Source organism: Haliotis rufescens, unplaced genomic scaffold (genome assembly GCF_023055435.1).
Source record: "Haliotis rufescens isolate VD_foot unplaced genomic scaffold, xgHalRufe1.0.p SCAF_11, whole genome shotgun sequence".
In the NCBI taxonomy this organism is placed as follows: Eukaryota; Metazoa; Mollusca; class Gastropoda; order Lepetellida; family Haliotidae; genus Haliotis; species Haliotis rufescens.
The window spans coordinates 17,404,661-17,426,496 of record NW_025963791.1 but is presented as its reverse complement, the minus strand read 5'-3'; the positions used below and the strand labels follow the sequence as shown (position 1 = coordinate 17,426,496).

Here is a 21,836-nt window from a genome sequence, read left to right as displayed (position 1 = left end):
ACGTCATCTGATGACAAGGACTGGGACAAAAGGAACTACAGGCAGGAGTGTTTCAATATTTAATGTTTCCTGAAACTCAAGCAGACCTGTTTTCCAGCATGGTATCAGTTATTACACTCAAGGTATTGTTTTACAGCTTTGATATCCACTATATGGTCAGGATACTTTCAGCAAGTGATGTTGTTGGTGGACATTATACTAATCTTTGCATTTATGTACAAGATAAGACATGGAAGGTTGTCAATTGCCTGGTCCTGGTCCTGTTCAACTAGATTACAGCTATTGTCATATCCAGTGTCTGGCCTGTCATTTACTAATATACATGTACAGGAGTGAGTGAGTGAGTGAGTACGATCTTATGCCACTTTTAGCAATATTCCAGCAATATCACGGCGGGGACACCAGAAATGGGCTTCACACATTGTACCCATGTCGGGAATTGAACCCGGGTCTTCGGCGTGATGAGCCAACGCTTTAACCACTAGGCTACCCGACCGCCCCTATACATGTACAGAGGCTGCCTCCAGAGAACAAAGGTAACATAAGTGTTAAGGTAAACAGCTTCAGTGTGTGAGTGAGTGAGATTGGCTTTACGCCTCTTTTAGCAATATTCCAGCAATATCACGGAGGGGGAAACTAGAAACGAAAACAGCTTCAGAAAGTCATGCTCTGAACACATGCAATCCTGCAAACCTTATTCAATGATTGCACCTTTCAGCTGAACTTCACTCTTTGTACAAGTGTAAGCGTGAACACGAGCATGTGTCTTGTTTGATGCCGCACTTTGCAATATCCGAGCTATATGACAGTAGCCTGTATTCAATCAAGGCTGGACCAGACAAGCTATCACCCAAGTCACAGAGCCTGACACTGACATCCCGATCCATTACGTCGCCTCATACGACCAGCACAGGTTGCTGAGGGCTTACTCTACTCTAACCCAGTAGGGTGGGTGAGTGGGTCGGTGAGTGTATGGGTGAGTGAGTGAGTGAGTGAGTGAGTGAGTGAGTGAGTGAGTGAGTGAGTGAGTGAGTGAGTGCGTGAGTGTGGTTTTATGCCCCATTAGCAAAACCTCCTGACATATCCTAGAGGAAAACAAGGAAGGCTTCACACATTGTACCCATATGGTGATGACAGGCCAACACTATAACCACTGCACTTCCCCACTTACCTATCTGACAAGAACTTTGTACCCAAGGGTTGCAACAAATACTCATCATGTATTAATATGGCTGATTGTATCAGGTAATAACACAGCCCTCTATGTTTATCAACTGCAACAATTACATCATGAAAAAAGAAACCAGTCATCATAGTGACGAAGCTAAGTGAGTTACAAAGGTCTTTCAAATCCAGTCTGTGCTGAAACTTTTGAGTCTACTGGCCTAAACCTGGCTCTCAGCATCATTTTTTGTACAGTTTAGTGTTATCATATGGTACATTATTAGCTGAGCTGCAGGATCAAGCAGAATTTTACAAGACTCAGACTTATGACAAGCGGCTAAAGTCTCAAGACTGCAAATCTGTTAACTGCAAAACAGTAATAAACCACCTGTATGTAAAAACATCAACAAGCTTTAGCATGAAGCAAAAGGGTAGCTGCTAAACTGCACCAAAAAAAATTAACATTACCTGCCCACAAGATAAAGCTTCTAAAAGTCAATAACACAATAAGATCACAAAGTTGACATCAGAACATCAAACTAGGACTCTAACAAACCCAGCGGGGTGTGTGGGTTCTGACAAAGGGATAGTTTCTGTACACGATCCACACATCAGTGGTTTCAGGCAGTATAAGATAGGCTAGATAACTACACACAAAGGACATCAAATAAACACATTTGTCATTGGTGCTGTGTATGAAAGCTGTCCTATCACCAGGAGTTGATAGAATACCGAGACAACTTATCATGACACATGGTCACATGTGGCCCAACAATGCTGTAATATTACATATTCTGTCAATATCAATCATAGATAAACATCATGCATTTAAAATACTCATAATGCATTCAACATAATTTCAAAACAATTATCATGTATTTAGATTATGAATACAGAAAAACAATTGGTGGTTTTGGAAGTCACTACAGGTCTGATCTGAACTGTATATTCAGAGAGGAAGACGCATTAGAGTAAAACAATCAAGTTATCTCTTTTGAAATTCATGACATCCTTGTTTTGTTTGTTTTAATGCTGTACTAAGAATATTCCATCTTTGTGACGGTGCTCTGTAAATTATCAAGTCTGGACCAGACAATCCAGTGATTGACATGAGCTTCAATCTAGGCAATTGGGAAACAGTGTCATGCATTAACCAATCCTGTTAGTCATCTCTTATCACTAGCACGGGTTGCTGAAGACTAAACCTGTCCCGGATCTTCATGGGGACATTACATCCTTGTTGCACACAGGATTTACATTACATGGTCATCACACCCAAGTTACTAGTAACCCTAGCTGACAAACGGGCAAAATTTTTATTGTATTATTTTGTTACACCCAGACTGAGATTGATGGTGGGGAACTAAACACAAGTCGATCCATCAACTATCAAACACATTATCCACTCACCCACCTCATCTTCCCTCAACGGTTTTGTCCGAAAATCCTAAGCTTCTCATGGCAAAGAATAACTACTGTACCAAGCATTTGAAATCTAGTGTTGTGTCCGACTTTAACTCATACTCATAGAATCAATAAAACAAATTTGGCCTCTTTAACTTTTTTGCCCTTGTGAAGATTCACTCAGCTAGTGTTAATCCCATGTTTGAACATCAACACATGGACTGTAAACCCTAGCATAGTATAGTTTATATTGTACTTTTTGAAACAATGCACAATAGGCACGACTTGAATCACTGTGATTAATAACCAGAGACATACACTGTATGTCTGTACCCATCTCCACTGACCCACTACCCTACAGGATAAAGCACTTGCACATGTAGGATTCATACACAACACACGTACAGTTAAGTCTGGTCAGAGAATGCCTGTGCTTGTTTCCTGGAGCCTAAATATGACATACCTATAAACACAACAGTGGCTGTCTTTGTCAAAGGCTCATGTAATGAAAAATGAAGCTCTTTTGATCATAGTCATAAAGGATGTAGAGTTATTTCATGCTTCAGATGTTAGTTCTTTAATAAAAGTTCTTATTCAATAAATTGTTTGTGTCTGTACAAAACACGTCATAAAGTTAATCAGATTTAGTCCAGGATATTTGTTGGCAATCAAATAGCCACTTGACATATATACTACTCAAAATAAGTTCAAGAACACACGATTCTTTCATATTACCATAGTTAATCAAGTAATATGAAAGATTGGGTGTTGTTTAACGTCTTTTGAGTAATATACTTAGTCAATAGCACTATGAACAACTAAGAACACAATCAATAAGCAATAAAGAAAGGACATGTGCACAGATACAAATCATTTCAAAAAAGGTAAATTCCTGTACATTTTGTCTTAATAAGCATTATCAAATCTTAACAATGAAAAATCTTAACTTTTGTAAGCGATAAAAGATTAAATGTTTGCATCTCATTATGAAGATGAATGGTTTACAGTTTGACAGCAGATGAAGTCGTCGTATATTCATCCCTGATCATTAGACACCACAGATGAGTTCACTGACCAGTCAGCTCTGATATTGATCACAGTGTCATGTACAGTACTCCTGGTCTGTTACAATACGATGTGTGCTGGGTGCTGCCCGGGGACCTCAGTGCCAAGTGTATCTATAGAGGTAGCAAATACAGGATCAGGGAGAAGATTAGGATGTTAGTCAAGAGAATCCTCACAAAGATGGCCAGGCGGATAGGCGAGGTAGGAAGTCAAAAATTACTTGGATAAATACACACCTTTGAAATGGAGCAAGTCGGACAAACAGTCTAAGATTTGGTAAAAGAAAACTACATGGACATGTATCAAGCTCAGGAAGAAATTTCCATCCATCTGTATCGAACACTGAGTTCAACTTTATTCATTTTACACAATAATCACTGTATGTCCAACTAAGAAGGACATTAGGGCAGGGACAAGTCCATTTACTACCCGTGTACCACACCCCTATTACCCGACCCTCCCCGAGTACCCGCTGTTGGTTTCAAAATATAGGTACAAAATGTCCGATTGGGAATAGTTTGACAGTAGCCTGAGCAAAATGTATTTAGATACACGTATAAAATGATCTGGTCATGCATATACACTGAAGTTGACTGAAGTTTTATCTTTATTCAAACACATATAAGTCAGAAGGAATGCGATCATAGTCATGAAGAAATGCAAACATAAGTGATTTGTGTAACCATGTAGTTATAGTGAACTTTTGTCATGAAACAATATATCACGTGACTAACCTCAGGTCCGGGTAGTCCTTTGGGTACCTGGGTACCCACCCAGCCCGAGTACCCGAGGTACCCGTCCCAGCACAAAAGGACATGATAGGGAAGTATAATATACAAATGTGACATTGTTAAACTTACATTTTCAGAACTCTAAGAGTTCATTTATAATGTTATCAAATGTTACACACGCCTAGATATGACTTTTTTCTTCCTAGTAAATGATATATTAGCAACAATGTCTATTAATAAGGACAAAGGGAACACTAACTATATCCTGGTTGATTATGGAAACAATAATTAGCTACATTATCATCAAACAAAGGCTAATGAAGACAGAGCACGAAGTGTCAAGCCCCAAACTTGTCATAGTGTATTTCAATTAGGTGCTTTTAACAATGGTATGTACCGAAGTGTCCTCAGGGTCAGGCATATTTAGTTTAGGGTGAGTGCTGGATTTGATAGGACTGACAAGGATCATATGAAGGTCCTAAATGTCCAATATGGCAACACTTGATTGACATCCAGCCCAGCTGAGAGTAGACTAAAATCTAGTCTCTGAAATGAACATATCGTACATAAAAAAACCAGTTGTTCAGTTATCTTAATAAAAATATAATAAAAAGGAGCCCAGTGACTCTCTTCATTTTCAGATACTGCAGTGATCTAGACTTGCCAAACATTATAGACTTGCATGGGCTGTATTTGATATATATTTGTATCAGGGTCTGTAAGTTGAGAGTTGATGTTCCTGATTTTGAAACACCACACTTCATATTAACACTGTAAACAACACAAGATAGTGATGTGTGAAGAGAACCTGGAAGATGTTGGATGAGGGGTATGGATGGAGAGGTGTACACTTGAATGGCGAGGTGAGGTGAAATGGGGTTTAATATGGCGTTCAATATGAACATAAATGAGGTTTAATGTCACACTTAAGATTAGCCCACTTGTAAAGATTACACTGAAAAAACTTGACTGTGTCCTAGTGCATTCAAGTAGACACTAGGAGAACACATTGGGCAGATATACCAACCAGCAGGGTAGTGAGCAGCACAATGTCAGGATATTTGTTCGGATGCAATCAGATTGAATACATGTTGGAACATGTTTCTCCTGCAGACACCCAGTGAGGCTTGGTGGGATCTTCGTGTTCAACAAGGATTTCGAGAACAGCGAGGACAGTATGTGGACTGAGATGTGGTGGGACCATCCATTCCGTCCAACAAGGATATCGAGAACAGTGAGGACAGTATGTGGACTGTGAGATCTGTTCAGACCACCCATCCAACAAGGATATCGAGAACAGTGAGGACAGTATGTGGACTGTGAGATCTGGTGGGACCACCCATTCAGTCCAAAAAGGATATCGAGGACAGTATGTGGACTGTGAGATCTGGTGGGACCATCCATCCCATCAAACAAGGATATCGAGAACAGGGAGGACAGTATGTGGACTGTGAGATCTGGTGGGACCATCCATTCCTTCCAACAAGGATATCGAGAACAGTAAGGACAGTATGTGGACTGTGAGATCTGGTGGGGCCACCCATCCAACAAGGATATCGAGAACAGTGAGGACAGTATGTGGACTGTGAGATCTGGTGGGACCACCCATCCAACAAGGATATCGAGAACAGTAAGGACAGTATGTGGACTGTGAGATCTGGTGGGACCATCCATTCCGTCCATTGGCGTCCAACAAGGATATCAAGAACAGTAAGGACAGTATGTGGACTGTGAGATCTGGTGGGACCACCCATCAAACAAGGATATCGAGAACAGGGAGGACAGTATGTGGATTGTGAGATCTGGTGGGACCACCCATCAAACAAGGATATCGAGGACAGTATGTGGACTGTGAGATCTGGTGGGACCATCCATCCCATCAAACAAGGATATCGAGAACAGGGAGGACAGTATGTGGATTGTGAGATCTGGTGGGACCACCCATCCCATCCCATCCAACAAGGAAGACAGTTAGGAGGAGCCCCATGAGGACCTATGTGAAGGGATCCACCCATCCTATTAGGAAGACCACATGGACGAGGAGTCACACAATATCTTCCTGCTTGCTCACAAGTGCACACATAAATCATTTGAAGTCAGATATATTCAAGTTTGTCCTCATCAGTAATTACTCTTTCTGAAAACAGTTTGTTTGATATATTATATTGATTCACTGCATTTAGAAATCCTGGTGATAATAGATATCTGTTGCCATGGCACCAATAAACAGTATATTTAGGTCACAGAAAGATGTGACAGGGACTGCTATGTTATGGTTTGTATAGAATACAAGCCCAGTTATCAATCATGACAATACCTACAGAGCTTATATATGTGAAATGTCACCAAAGGTTGAACACAAACAGCTGGCAACATTAAAATAAAAGCAACAATTGAATAAACTTACAATATCAATGTTACACTTACAAATCAACACAAATAAATATTCTTCTGCTGACAAGATTGATCTTGTTAATTCACCCCGACCGATTTCAGAAGTAATACAAACAATATCTCCATACTGGTTATAATAAATACACAACAAAAGTCCAATAAAATTATCCCACCTTTACATCATCGTCAGTATACCTGTGATGTGATTCTCTCCATATACCTAAGGCCAGGTAGATCCAGATTCCGACACAATACACAATATTTCCAAGGTGGGAGACAACTTTATCTTAGTATCTCTCACAGAACACTCTGCAACGTATAAACAACACTGACTTGTGTAGATGCCATCTGAAAGTGTCAATCTCCCAGAAAACATGCAGGCCATTATCTTAAGCTGTTGCATGCCATGGAGGCCTTTCTCTCTGGTGATGCAGATATGTGAGATACCCCATTGTAACCACAGTGAAATGTAGCCTCGGCATTCCCTTTCCCTCCCATCGCAGGAGAATATTTAGATAATGTACATTCATTGTTAATGCTCAACATTGAATGAGGAAAAAATCAACAGTTACTGCTCAACACAAAACAAGACATCGGGAAGATGAGGGTCAAAAGTCCATGTGTCTACAGTGTGATGAAAGTTGTCTTTATTCTGAGGTATGACGGATGGGGTTTGGAGAACATGAGTGTCCACTGGACATGCCTAATGTGATGAATGGACATGGGATGTTTTTTTGACGACCAGACTTATTGACAGGTACTTGACTTTTCTCTATAGATAGATGTTATGTTTCATTAAGGCCAATGCAAATAAAGATTTTCTGCCACACTCTTGCAGTACCTTGTAACATTAACATCAGGTGTACATATGTTCATAGACATATGCCTACAAATTTTATACTCAAATGACTTCAAAATAGTAACAAGTCACAACCAAATGTCAAACTAATTAAGATCCACTGTTTAATACGAACCACATATGTCAAAGCCATTACACATCGTTAAATCACAATTGGAGTAACAACGCTGTCATTATTCCAGCTGTTCACAGCATGAATTAACTGGCCAATATGTTCAATTTCATTACTGGATACATTTATATTTAAACACAACTGGTCTTTCAAAAACCACAAACCAATAGTCAAAGGGAGATAACTCTAGCAGTATTACACCTGCACAGCCACAGAAGCAAGGTGGCTAAAATGTGACACAAGATGGTTCATACAGTAATGGAACAGGAACTTCCTCTTGACAACACAGATACTTAGCCAGTGTAATAATGCACTCCAGCCCTCGGAAAACAATAAGTCAAATGATGCCAGTGGTGTGGGCACCAAGCAATGGTCCACAAATTAAGGCTGCTGGCGGGAAGAAAATGAGAGATTTTCCCGAAAGCTGTCCTATTGTGTACCGACACTGACGTACCATGTTCCCACACCAAGACATCCATCGCCCTCGCAGGCATCACTCTGTCCACTGTACTGCTTACTGGGTTAGACGGGAAGGCAGACATTTATTTTCCATCAGCGCCAAATGGCATCTCAGGACAAAATCACACAAAGGCTTAAGGGCCTGCTGGGGGAATCTTGCCTTGATTAAAGTCAAAGTTTAAAGTTTGTGGCGGGATAATTAGGGAATGGTGGTGCTGCAGGGTCTACTCAAGAGTTGTTTTCAGCTCACCAGCCCTTGGGATGTAATGGCCATCTCTGACATCAAACGTGAATTAAAGGCTTGTACAGCACAATGGCGATACACAATGATCACGTCAAATGAAAGATGGAGATGTTCAGTGTATGATTAAGCCAGAAATGTCAGGGTGCACATTACTCCAGTCTCCTTAAGGATAACACGTCTGCTAACATTTCTCAATGTCATTTTTTCCTTGCTGACATTAACAAAACTTGCAGGACCGAATCTCTCCATTGTCAAGCATCTCAGATGATAAAACAAACCCACAAGACAATTCATGACCGCATATGTAAGATGCCATTGTATTCAACCTTGCTAATGATTGGCGCGTTGTTAAAATGTTGTTCATCACATGTAGAGCAACCTTCAGAATTGTCTTCATATCTATCAAAAGTACTGCCCGACTTATGCCTTCATAATCTACTACAAATACTTAGAATTAATGCCTTCCCATCTATCACATCTATCTAGTCCTCGGCTTCAACAGAATGAAACATTCTTGAAACAATAATGTTCCAGATTCTGACATTGTTTGCACCATGTCATATAGGCCAGGATTCCAAACTAATACCCCCTTCACATGTGCCTCTATACATGTGTGTAGAAATACATATGTGAGTATACTTGTCATGTGAACGCGTTTACTCATGTGTGTATATTTTCACCGGGGGCAAATTTGCATCATGTCTGGAGCAGGTGCAAATGTAAATGTAAATTTTAACTGTGTGTATATGTTGCAATGTGAACGTTTATGTCAATGTAAGAGGATAATCTAATTAATATCTGTTCTTTTGCCAACACAAAACAAATTGTCAACAGTTGCCAACTTTTATGCGTATATACAGAGTTGAGAGGACAGTGTTTTCTTTTGGTTTCAAGGAGTCAAAACTTTGTGTACAAATTAAATCAAACACATGTTGCTTCAAGCGGAAATTTTCGGTGAAGTTTCTCTCTTCTCATTCAACTTTGATTGGAAAACAAGCTGTTTTGTGTTGAAAGTCGTAAACAGATTGACGATTATGTGTGCCTTACACAATTTACATACTTTATTTATACACCTAAGACCCTTTTTGTGTGAATGCATAGTAAATTTACATATACGCATGTATGTATAGTTACACATGTGTGAAATTACTTATGTTGGTAAATGTTATGCATGTGAGCGGGGTATTAATTCCCTTGGCAGACAAATTGATAGAAAAACATAATTTATTCAAAATTTCCTAAAGATCCTTATTTTCTTATATTTAGGGGTATGTTATTGTTAATATTTCATTGAATGCAAAAATGTAAAACTAAACATTAAAGACTCTTCTTGTTTATTGGTCCAGTTGTCAGTGAATGTAAGACATCTCTGAAATGTTATTACAATAATAATTTGACTTGGAATTTTTACTGATATTTGCTTTAGACTTGGGGCTGAATATCGGCCTCTGAGCAGGCATAGATATATCCCTGCATATCTAATTGTGTCTGGGCATAGTTAAACTTGGACTGTGTCTGAATGCAGTGAACCCCCTGTCCCGGATCAGTGCCAGAACAAACATCATCAACTTGAGTAATGGTTGTCTCCCTTTAAGGACAATGCATGCACAAACAGCTTCCATTGCAATAACGATCCTCTCCAGGCAATGTTCACGGAGAAAAAGTACAAAAGAGGCTCCTGGTAAAATACATTACAGATTCTGAGACAGGAATCCCATAAAGTTCGTTAGCACCTCATAACTACATCAATATCGATCTGGCTAAACACATGACAAGATATATGGTACAAGTTTAGTCATGCCATGCAATTCATAATAACTGTGATTCAGGACTGACTCCCTAGCTTAGCTGACCATTTTAAATGATTCACAAACTGCTTTCAATGAATGTTTGAATCTATTCAAGTTTGGAAAGTAAGCATGCTGTGTTTGGTTAGCCATGGGCGCTGGTAATATACATGATTTATACAACAGTTACTATTTCGAACTGCCATGCAATAAATCTGTCTCAATGGTCTGTGTATGACAGGCTTCATTACTTAATAAAGATATACGCTTGTTATAACATTCCAGATTTGATAAGAAATGTAGGCCATTATCATTAGTGTACATATATCACCATTACCAGGTCCCAGCAGCGGCGTTTACAACAGATTCTCCAACTGTGCAACATAAATGTTTTTATTCAAACGTGATGCAGGCTGGCTAAATATCTCTCATGTCTGATCTGAAGTGTATTGAGCCTATTCAAACAGTGCTAGCAGTTGTTGGAACTTTAACTTACACAAGTCTCTTGTTTTCAGAAAGATTACCATGATACTTTTAGTAAATTCTTTTCTCTTTTTTTTGTGTTCATTGTGACCATTTGTGTTGAGTTGAAATGTTATAAGCACCCACCCCAGTTTCTAAGCCTGAAAAGGTCAATATGATGCCACCCTAATTGACAGTCAAGAAAAACTGGAAAGGAGTCCAAAACTAGAGTTAAAAAATCTGAACCTTAAGATGTTCCTTTGTTCAAAGGAATTCCTCTTAGAAGAATAATATGTCACATGTGTAAATATGACTACATAATTGTGTGAATAATGAACGGTAATTTCATTCCAACCAATGTTTACCCAGCCATGACAGATGTTTTCACTTTTAAGGCTCTGTGCCCTGATAGTATTCTCTGAAAGCCAGCAAACTAACCTATTTCACTAACTAGTTTCTCCTATCACAGCCACGGAAAAGCACATATTTTGACCAGATACTAAAAGTACCATTTCCCCAAAGGCTTGTAGTCATCAGCATGGAGTGAACCAATCTGCCCTGACAGTGTGTGATTAATACATGTGTAGTTCACAGAATGACCCTGTACATGTCTGGCTACATCAGTAGTAGCAGGAAAACAGCATCACTGGCACCTAGGGACAGCTTCAAAGAGGCCTGTTGTAGGAATGGAGACACTTGAGGCCGTACTTCAACATCAATTATCTTTGAAGCATTAAATCAAACTGGAACTGCTTTGGGAAAGAAATACACTAAATGGTAATTCTGTCATGCAAAAAGCGTGTGCATCATTCATGTACTTACAGAACTTAAATTAAATTCAGAAATAATTCTTCTTTGCAGTGAATCTCAAGAGAATCCTTAAATTGCACCAGGAATGTTTTTGGTACTAAAAAGTAAAACTAAATCAGTCTTCAGTTTCATCCCTATCAACCATGTCTAGTTCCCCAGGGGTCCTAGTTTCACTTCTCACCCAACACATCTTGCTCCAAATGGGGTCCAGTTTTCACCCCCTACCTCTCAGTTTCATCTCCCACCACAAACAACATGACCTCTGACCCCTTAATTTCACCTCCAGTCTGATCTCAGACCCCCCAAATTCATCTCCCATCCCACAGGACTCCCCACCCCTACAAACACATACACCACCCACATCCAAGTCAGCATGGTCAGTACTCATCAACTTGATCAAAAGAGCTGGTTGAACTTTTGATGCAAAATCCTGCAGGCTATGTCCCCAGATACGCAAGCATTGGGGCCAGGCTTATAAATACCCTTGTATGATAAGGGACCAAATGATGCCAGGGCCAGGCAGTGCTAGGTGTGACATTCACCATGTTCACACACATAAGACTGTGCAACTATTCCATGCTAATTACTTAATGAATTGCCAACATGTTCTGGAGAGAGGTTCAGATTATTACAACATGTGAACAAAGGTCATAGCTAAGATGGAAGGAGAGGACAGACATGTTGAGTGTTATTTATGACTGCAAACTAATCCACACCTGGCTTTGCGTTTTTATTGTTCTTATTGCATAATACAATCTTCCACGAAACTCCAACCTTTAAATAGGAAAGAGCCAACCCATGCATGACAATATATCCCCTACAAAATCCATCACATATCTTAAATTTGTGCAGCAGCATCAATCCATTCAAAACAACAATCCATTCATCTCCAATCCTCATGCATAAATCCTACATCACAGTTTACCAGAAGACTCAGGTAAAGAGGTCAATCTCTAATAAAAGCTGTTATTTGACTAATAGTATCACAGATTTGTTTGTTGTTTAACACCGCACTCAACAATATTCAAGCTATATGAAAATAATCAAGTCTGGACCAGACAATCCAGTGATTGACATCATGAGCATCGATCCATGCAGTTAGGATACGATGACATGCATCAACCAAGTCAACGAGCCTGACCACCCTATCCCGTCTAGTCACCTCTTATGACAAGCATAGTAGCCTTTTACAGCAAGCTTGGGTTGCTGAAGACCTATTCAACCCCAGATCTTCACCGGTCTCGTATCACAGAGGAATCCTTCATAATCCAGGAAAGGATAAGTTCCGACATGTTTGAAATAACAGATTAAAAAGTATGCTAGTCAAAAACAGGGAACTTATGGAAGCCCTCTCAAATGAATATTCTCACTGTCTACTAGCTACTTTGCTTAAGAACTAGTTTATCCCAAGTCTGCATTATAAGGCAATTACACTGAATTAAGATGATATCATTACACACAAATTCTGTCAGGGAAAACAGAAAACTGAGTTTTCATAAAAGAGTAAATTACTGAATTACAGCAATATGCTGGCCTTTGATGACAAATTGACAAGTTGGATTGAAAAGACAATCATCACAGGCAATCATATTGGAATCCAGTTTGCTGGGAAGCCAGTTTCTTCAAAGACAGCAGTTTAATGGCAAAAATCAAAGAGAAGCCATCCTATCCCAAACCACTAATCTGATTCTGTCATGAAGAAATTCTATCACCCCAAGGGAGATTACTCAGATAAAAACATGACATTTGTGCAAAAATATTTGGAAGCTTTATATAAATGGGTCAGCCTCACCTGAAGTATCAAGTAAACATCATATCATTTTCTTTCCTTCATTAATGATATCTAACTATCAGAACAGAGGTGACGCCTCGTCCATATTGTCTCTCATTGCACAACAAAAGCATATTCTATCCTTGCAGAAGGAACATTGAATATCAATCTTTCTTCAAATTAAGAAACATATTTAGTCATAAAATCAGAAACTAGTTGATAATGTTATTAAGTATTGAGTACATAACTTTGTCGGAGAAAATAATTCAAACAGGTATACTTGGCATTATATTCAATAACAGTTTTTGTAAATGTTTACTTGATTCATATAGAGAATTAAAAAAATATAAAAATATCTAATAATTTTTGTGTGACAATATCAAATTGATCAAAAAATTTGTCAATAAGATATGGGTCAAAACCAAATGCAGTTTTGTTGCACAACTGATTCTCATGGCTATGATTACATCAATCTTGGACATGTAATATTTTCTGTTTTCCATACTGCATTAATTATAACAAGAAACTTTTCAGCTGAAGTATTCAGGCAGCTCAAATTCTAATTCCAAGGAGCGTAGTATAATTAAGTTGAGGAAACAGGAAGTTAGCCTCCCCCCACATGGCTTGCTTCACTGAGGAGCACATGGACGAACTGGAGGAGTTAAATGTTCCAATAACACCCTCCACGATAACAATGCATGTTTAATACACAAGTATGTGCAGCATAGTAGAGTGCAGCCATACAGTTTTATACATCAAGTTATTGAAAGTCATTTCCCCAGACCTGGTCTCCATTGAACCTGATCGGTGCCAGATGCTTTCACTGGCTCAGCCTGGCACTGAAGGCATGCCAAGTCTGGATAACAATGTGTGGAAATATGCTGTCAGAAAGCCTGACCGTTTTGAATCAGAACAGTCAAAACTCACCTTGATAACTGAAGGGTATCCAAACACAACTCTTCACACACAAATAAAAGTACAATCCACAGAGAAAAGGTTCATCGAATCTCTGAAATGTCACAGAACACACTTGGCCAACATTTCTATCCAACTTTCCCTGCCAGCAACAAAGGCAGTAGTGTTGTTGAGAGTTGCCTCCCCTTGGCCTCCTGCTGCCCTGATCACAACATGGCCAGTGCCAGCTGTGGAGAGGATTGTGAGCTGTGTGCTACCAGGGCTGAGTCATCACACACATCTGATAGCTCACTCTCTTCACACCCGCTGGCTGGACACAGCACCATTAATTGTCTCCTTGCTTCAATTTGGGGGAATTTCAATGGAAAATCAATATTTGTCGGGTGAAATTCTGACGGATGAATTACTGTTGCTTCTGATATTGATATGATTACTTCCTGGGTTTCTTACACCACCTAGTTTTCATGACCTCATATATTGTCTGTGTACATACAAAAGTGATTATGCAAAAACATTTTCCTGATCACTTCCAAAAATATCAGGGATACACAAATTGGCTTGTCAAAATAAATTTCTAAAAAAAATATTATTTATCTTTTTTTCTCACATTCCCAAGGAAAATCTTTCTAAATAATATTTACTCTTTCTCTTCAACATTGTAACCATCATTCGCTCCACCCATCCCTACTAACACTATTCATAGATTTTACCTATTAAACATGAACCTTGGAACACATACTGTTATGTAAGTCATTCCAGACATCTGATTCAACACTCTAGACATCCAACAGGTTGAACACTGCGTCCAACGTAACTATATCACCGGTGATCACACGAGCAAAATCACACAATCCCAATATGTTAAGAGTTAAGCTCAAGAGGACTATTTCCATCCCTCCCCAGAATGGCAAACTGAATTCCGTGCAAAACCACAAGGTACTTGAAAAGCCCTAGATCCAACACAAGGTGATCACATAACAACTGCACCCTTATTCAGCTCAGTATCGTGTGGTGTATAAGTAAGTGCAAGGACTTGTGTTCCACGTCTCGGAGGAAATATTCCCCAACACCATTAGCTGTTACACACAGGGAGAGCTGTCACTATCGTACCACTATACAAACTGAAGTTGGTAACGCATTAAATATTCAACAATGGCTGTCCCTTAGGTTCAAACCCCATTCAGAGTCAGATTAATCTTCAATCTTTTAAAGGGGAGGTGTTTTCAAGAGCTTGAAATATAATATTTCTTGAATTATGCATAAAATGTTGGTAGATGAAGTTCATATTAGGTATCAAGGGTTTTAGGAGTCAAAAAGTTGTACAAGGACATGTATCATATAAAAGACATAAGTTCTATCAAGGAGATATGAAGTGATCCTTCAAATATAACCATATCAGACTAATCTGTGCCACAATTCCATTTTAAGCCTGCATAAAATGGTCAGATCTGGTCACATATGATGAAACGTTTTCAAATACATTCTGTCATCCTTGGAAAACAAACTTGTACTGAAAAGACTACTAACATTATTTTTACTTTTCTTAATTCAAACCTATTTTTTGTAACCTTTCACATAAGTACCTATACTTGCTCTACCCACAGCATCAATATTTGCATAATATGACTTCCAGGATAACAGAAATAGAAGCAGGCATTAGCACAGAGACAATGACCTTTCCCATGTCTGACAGACACCATATCAGATGTGTCTCCTACTCCACCAAGTACAAAGCTGTACAGTGCTAAGTGGTTGTATTCTCTGATCTGTGATAGACAATAGCTGTAAGCCAGGCAACAGACACTGGGATCAATACTTCTTACGCAAAACACTCAGCGCAACTTCCTGGACAAACCCAGGTCAAGGCAAAGAAGCAACACAGCCATACCAGGAGGATGGACCAGCATTTGGGAAGAGTACTGACAAGATGAAATATCAGTAAAGCATTTTTTTCTCTAAGAGCAGCAGTCGACATGAATATTTGGAGGGAGTGGGGTTGCAAGAAAAGGTCTTAGCTATTTTAGTATGCTAGGGAGTGATGTCACAGAAAGACATTCATACAGAGAATTGAACCCATCAACAACCACATTAACCACTTGGCCACCCAACAACTCCATACATATTGAGTAAACACAGTATACATCATACTGAGGACAAGCAGCAGATTTCTATACACATTTCAATCAACAAGCCCTATCCAATATGATGGCAATGACATACATTGTATACTCCTTATCAGCATCTGCTGCTCTGTTGAGGCTCTGGGCCCCGATCCACAAAGCCTTCGTAGCGCTACGAACATCGTAAAACCCGTCGTAAATTTAAGACAAAAATCTTAAGCGATCCACAAAGCTATCTTAGTGAAAATATCTCGTAAAGTTAAGAGAAAAATTATGAGTGGTCAGTACCTATCGTAAATCAAGCATTTCTGTCGTAACTTTAGTATCAAGATGGCGGCATATTTTTTGCTTGGCATATTAAAAGAAAAGGCAACACGATCACGACCAAGGGTGTTTCGAGACCGAAGTCGAGTACTTGACACGCTCGATGATGACAGCATAATCCGGCGCTACCGGCTACCACGTCATGCCATATTTAAACTTATAGACTTACTGAAACCATATCTTGCTTCCGAAACAGAGCGTTCCCATGCATTGTCCCCGGAAACACAGGTTTTGATTGCCCTCAGGTTTTATAGTAAGGGGTCTTTCTTCACTGAACTAGCAGACTTGCATGGGGTATCCCAGTCCACTGTGTCACGGGTGTTTACCCGTACAAATGAAGCCATTGTCAAACAACTAAAACTTATTTCGTTCCCAAAGGCAACATCCGACCAACGTGTCACGAAGGAAGCATTTTATAACATTAGCAGATTTCCAAAAGTGCTTGGTTGTATAGATGGCACCCTCATACCTATCATGCGACCCACCGGGGATGAAGAAGCGGTTTACGTTTGCAGGAAGGGCTTCCATGCCGTAAACGTACAAGCTGTCTGTGACGCAGAACTAAGGTACATCACACTTCACAGACGTTAACAACAACACCCAGCAACATCCTTATTTAACAATTGATAGGGTCAGTAAGAATCAATCATTCGTATACAGACGTAATAACAACATTATTCAGGGAAACATCGAAGGATACACACCTTGTTTACTCTCTTTAATGACCTTGACAATGACTAGTGGTGCCACCTACTCATTTTGTTGACCAATCATTACGTAAGGCCCAACATGGGTTTTGTCATGAGGTCCAATACAGGTTTCTATTACCGTGCGGAATTACCATTGTGATAAAGGACGATTGTTTTAGTACTTAAAGCAATGCTCACTGCTGAATAAATAAAGAATAAAGAAAACTGTAAACAGCCAGTTGGACTATCACACACACACAGGGACTTGAGAAAATAACTTTAATATCGATTTATGAATGCATGGCTGATGGAAGAATTATAAATATGTATATATAATCAAAAGGTTTACAAGTGTGGTTTCCAAGTGGCCTGGTTCAACTCATGATTCGTTCATGCTACAAAACAGCAAGATTGGGCAGTATATGGAGACTGCTGGGAATGACGGATGGCTGCTAGGCGATTCAGGGTAACAGCAAATCATTTGTGTAAACATAAGTTGTATTGTAACCACTACAGAGATATGAAAACACATAAACAAGAAGTTGATATTTTGTAACTTGGCACACAAAAGACGATACTGTAATCATAATGTGATTTTCAGATTCCAATGTTTATTTCATATTAGTCACTTTAAAATATATTGATCATAAATTGAAAGCAGCGCCCATAAAATCTAGCTCTGCGTGAAAGTGATTTCCCCTTGTACTTAATCCCAAATTTCACAATGTAAACTGACACCAATAAAATTGTCACGAAATGAAATAACATTTGAAGTGAAATATATAAGCTGGTATTTTAAGTTGTATTTCAATATTTAATGGTATGGTCAGTATGTTTAACAGATTTACAATTTTTCCATCAGATATGCATGTCGCCCATGGCTGCTTACGCCAATAGTTAACCCTACAACACCGTCTGAGGAATGTTACAACACTGCACACTGCAGAACACGCAACACTGTGGAGAGGGCCTTTGGACTCCTTAAATCCAGGTTCAGGCATGTATATGTTCATCCCTTATTCTACACAAGCATATATATCATTTTTCAATATTTGAGACATTAGTATGGCATATGTTTGTGCTAATGACAGATTAAGATGTTATGCTTTAAGATAATACTCATACTTTAAAGTAAATCAGAGATATGGTCTTTTAAGAATATTTCAAGTTTTACACATCATAATGCGACTAGTCTATCTTATCTGCATTCTGAACAAAGGGTAATGTTTGTGTTTATATACATTATTAGGTGCCTACATAAATCAGGTGGCTGCCTGCCGTTCACCCCCCCAAAATGCCATCAAGTTGTGTATGCAACCTGTCAGCTGCATAACTTCTGCATCAGCCTAAGATTGCCAGCTCCTCCTACACAAGAAGACCTGATCCAAGAAGATGGGATAGCTTACCTGGGACCTCTCAATGACGGCCTCAAAGTCCGACAAGCTGTCGTCAATAACTGTTTCTCTAAATGATTGTATGATTAAGATAAACGACTTTTTGTAACCGATGATAAATGACAACAGAAGCTACATTATCAGTATGAATTTTTATATTTGGGAAAATTAATCAAAGTTTAAAGGAACTGAATAACTGGTGATACATTCAGTTGGCCAGAGTGGCCAGCTTCCAGAGAAATGATGTAGGCCAATTTCTGTTCTTCCACATGTAATCTCTTTTTTTCGACCTCAAGAAGCTCTTTCAGCACATTCAGTTTCTCCCTCTCTATGTTCAGAATGTTATCTTTGTCTGAAAGAAATTTTCATTTTACATAACACAAGTCTCACAGCAACAGTTATGTCTCGTCCATCTGTATGCAAACTTTATCAAAACAAAAATCAGGGTTTCTTGAGTAAATTACATTTTTTCTCTTTCTATCATTACAAATTTGATGTATTGATGTACATACCACTGAGAGTCTTTGTGGCCTTAACATCTGAAACTGCATCAACTGTATTAAAGAAACAAATCATTTAACTGAGACATGTGAATGTTTTATTTAAAACATATCCACAGGAATATTAAGTAAACACCTCTCTCCCTGTAATACATAATACATAAACACATACAGAGATTGGAGATACAATTAAAATCCATGAACTGTATTTCTAAGAACTGTGATGTTGTTTACATGATTTCATCTTATCTTGTGGTAGGTATACCTGCAATAAACTATCACAGTTGCAAATCTCTCCCCACCCAGAACCTTGAAAGTTTTATTAAATTTATTGTGCAGTATTTCCATTATGTATATGGTAATACCTTGAGGAACATCATCTGCCGACATCACACTCTCTGAGTACATGATGTATGTTGGTGGCACAAAGGCCCCATCACAAGGCAAGTCCTGCAGGGCTTGAAGAGTCTCTGGAAAAACTGGAGTTGCTGGGGTAGTGTCTGTAAGTAATATGATACATGTAGTTCCAATTTACCAATTTCTCTGCAATGAAAAGAGGCAAAATCTACAAAAAGTATGGTTATTCATGGAACTATTAATCCAATTTCAAAATCAACTTTAAGTTTATACTTCATCTTTTATCTTACATGATCACAATTACCTTTACTGTATGAGATAATCTATAATATATCTGACATATGGTCATTAACATAAACTATGAGACCGGTTAAGTAAACAACTGCACATACAGCCATTCACACAACCAATTACGCAACTTACTTTCATATTCTTCACTTTCAAGGCCACCCTCACAGCCTTGAATCGAGCAGGGAGGTATGAATGATACAACCTGAAATCAATATTTCTTTCAATGCATGTTACAATGTTAATGTTCTCTGTAATAAGGAATGAAGTACTTTACCTAATAACTTATTGGTCAAAAGATTACCTGTTTGTTATAATCACAATCTATCTGCTCCTTTAAGAGCTTTTCATATAAATTGTAAAATTACAATTCAACAGCAACTTTATTCATTTGTACTTGTTGAGTACTCAATATGCCCACATATAAGAAAAAAAACACACCCAATGATATAGCATTTATGAAATTCAAGATTGAAAAAGAAACTGTAGGCTCACCCGCTGTTCCATTTCAGTGAGGTTGGATGGTGGAGGCCCCCCACCAGTTCTCATTGCCTCCCTCCTTCTTTCAGCTTCTTTTTTCCTTGTTTGACTCCTGATGGAACAAAATGTATAAATGAGCAAACACACCTCGTATTATCTATAAAAAAGTACCAGTATAAACAATTTTAATTTATATTTAATAACAGCTAAATATGAATGTTTCACAGAACATGTACATGTATGTCAGGACAAGCACATGTTTTATACCATGCAATGAGTAATTGTTTACATAAAATAATGTTATGTTCTAAATTGTATACACATACTTGTAGTCCATCCACTTCTTTTTAACATCTTTGGTCAGTCTCTTGACACCACTGTTTGCACTGATGCTGAAACAAGATCAGTGAACTTTAATAAATTGTCAAGAATAAAAGTAATAGAGTGAAGGGTTAGAACTCTAAAATCCCAGCAACATAATGTACCGAGAATGTCTCGTCTAAAATACGGAGAGAGTGGTGTCCCTTTCTAAGTGACAAAATGGCTGCTCGTGACACTGCAGCGCTAGTTCCAGCTTATGTATATCCTTTGCATCAAGTTATTACCAAAGACGGGTTGATGAAGTAACACCCTGTTGACAGGTTGGTGAGATAGCCTACAGATATTTACCGCCAGAATGCTTTCCTCGCCCTGCAATATTCAACATAAAACATCGATGTATTACGTGATCATTTTTTACATATTTGTACTCCAGTTTATACCAGACATATGACCCCCCCCCCCCCCCCTCTTCCACACACACACACACACACACACACACACACACAATTTCATTGAATCACTCACCTCTGTGAAATGTCCTCCCATGCTTTCTTCTTCATTCTGTTCGTCAAATTGTTGGTAAATGACGAAAACAACACGTTTTTCTTCGACTGTACACCCTCTATTAACTCACTGTTAGTCCAGTTCTTGCTCCTTTGGCGTTTCAATGTCAATGGTTGACTAGCATCCATGATCGCTTGATATAGATACGACTGGCGTCGTCTGCTCATACAGTGAAGGGATTCCCCTGTAAATTAATGACGTCATTGGGGAATCCCCCTATATTCTTACCTCCATCACAGGAGAGCGACAATCTTAATTTACGACAATGATCGTAAGACGATGAATTTACGAACGGATTAAGAACGCTTTGTGGATCGGTCGTAAATATTAGTAAAATTATCTTAATTTCAATCGTAAACTCTTACGATATGTGTAAGTTACGAAGGCTTTGTGGATCGGGGCCCTGGCCACTCACTGAAAACTTCCTATCGACATACCAAGATCAAGATGTCCTGTATTTCTACATCTATCCCTGTCTGATCTGACGCTATGATAACAACCATGCTGGGGTTCTCCCCTGTGCACAGCCACTGGGGAACCGTCCAGGCCTTCTTATGTGAAGATCATGCACACAACTGTCCATACCGCTTTAGCACATCGCAAGGGTAAACAGACCACTGAC

At 38.9% G+C, this 21,836-nt stretch overlaps 3 protein-coding genes across 16 annotated transcripts in view; 1 reads left to right on the top strand and 2 right to left on the bottom strand.

Annotated features, from left to right (window-relative positions):
* The window catches only part of LOC124152032 (rap guanine nucleotide exchange factor 6-like), a 173,878-nt gene that overhangs the window by 46,915 nt on the left and 105,127 nt on the right, over positions 1-21,836 (bottom strand). Inside the window, exon 1 of one of the 13 annotated variants that reach the window (XM_048392349.1) lies at positions 14,190-14,327. The exons of the other annotated variants lie outside the window; for them this stretch is intronic. The gene's annotated coding sequence lies outside the window, so the exon portion shown is untranslated. Of the gene's footprint in view, positions 1-14,189; positions 14,328-21,836 lie in introns of those variants that run through there. 13 annotated transcript variants of the gene reach the window in all.
* On the top strand, positions 17,608-18,798 carry LOC125377979 (putative nuclease HARBI1). The gene is made up of 3 exons (XM_048392353.1): positions 17,608-17,776; positions 18,173-18,307; positions 18,560-18,798. The coding sequence occupies exons 1-3, from the start codon at positions 17,703-17,705 to the stop codon at positions 18,780-18,782; spliced, it is 432 nt and encodes a 143-aa protein (XP_048248310.1). The 5' UTR covers positions 17,608-17,702; the 3' UTR covers positions 18,783-18,798.
* Positions 18,884-20,362, bottom strand: LOC125377978. Of its 2 annotated transcripts, XM_048392351.1 has the most exons (5): positions 20,345-20,362; positions 19,985-20,054; positions 19,570-19,704; positions 19,217-19,258; positions 18,884-19,056 (listed from the first exon to the last, which is right to left on the bottom strand). In XM_048392351.1, the coding sequence occupies exons 1-5, from the start codon at positions 20,354-20,356 to the stop codon at positions 18,884-18,886; spliced, it is 432 nt and encodes a 143-aa protein (XP_048248308.1). In that variant the 5' UTR covers positions 20,357-20,362. The 2 variants fall into 2 exon arrangements, with proteins under 2 accessions (XP_048248308.1, XP_048248309.1); XM_048392352.1 differs by lacking the exon at positions 19,217-19,258.

Bases quoted from the DNA above. Each gene is read 5' to 3' on its own strand.
- LOC125377979 (XM_048392353.1), top strand. From the start codon at position 17,703: ATGCTACAAAACAGCAAGATTGGGCAGTATATGGAGACTGCTGGGAAT. The intron at 17,777-18,172 runs GTAACAGCAAAT...TTTTTCCATCAG, and splicing joins TGGCTGCTAGGCGATTCAGG to ATATGCATGTCGCCCATGGC. The intron at 18,308-18,559 runs GCATGTATATGT...ATACATTATTAG, and splicing joins CTCCTTAAATCCAGGTTCAG to GTGCCTACATAAATCAGGTG.
- LOC125377978 (XM_048392351.1), bottom strand. The intron at 19,259-19,569 runs GTATTACCATAT...TCTTTAATACAG, and splicing joins GGCAGATGATGTTCCTCAAG to TTGATGCAGTTTCAGATGTT. The intron at 19,057-19,216 runs GTATGTACATCA...AATTTCTTTCAG, and splicing joins GGCCACAAAGACTCTCAGTG to ACAAAGATAACATTCTGAAC.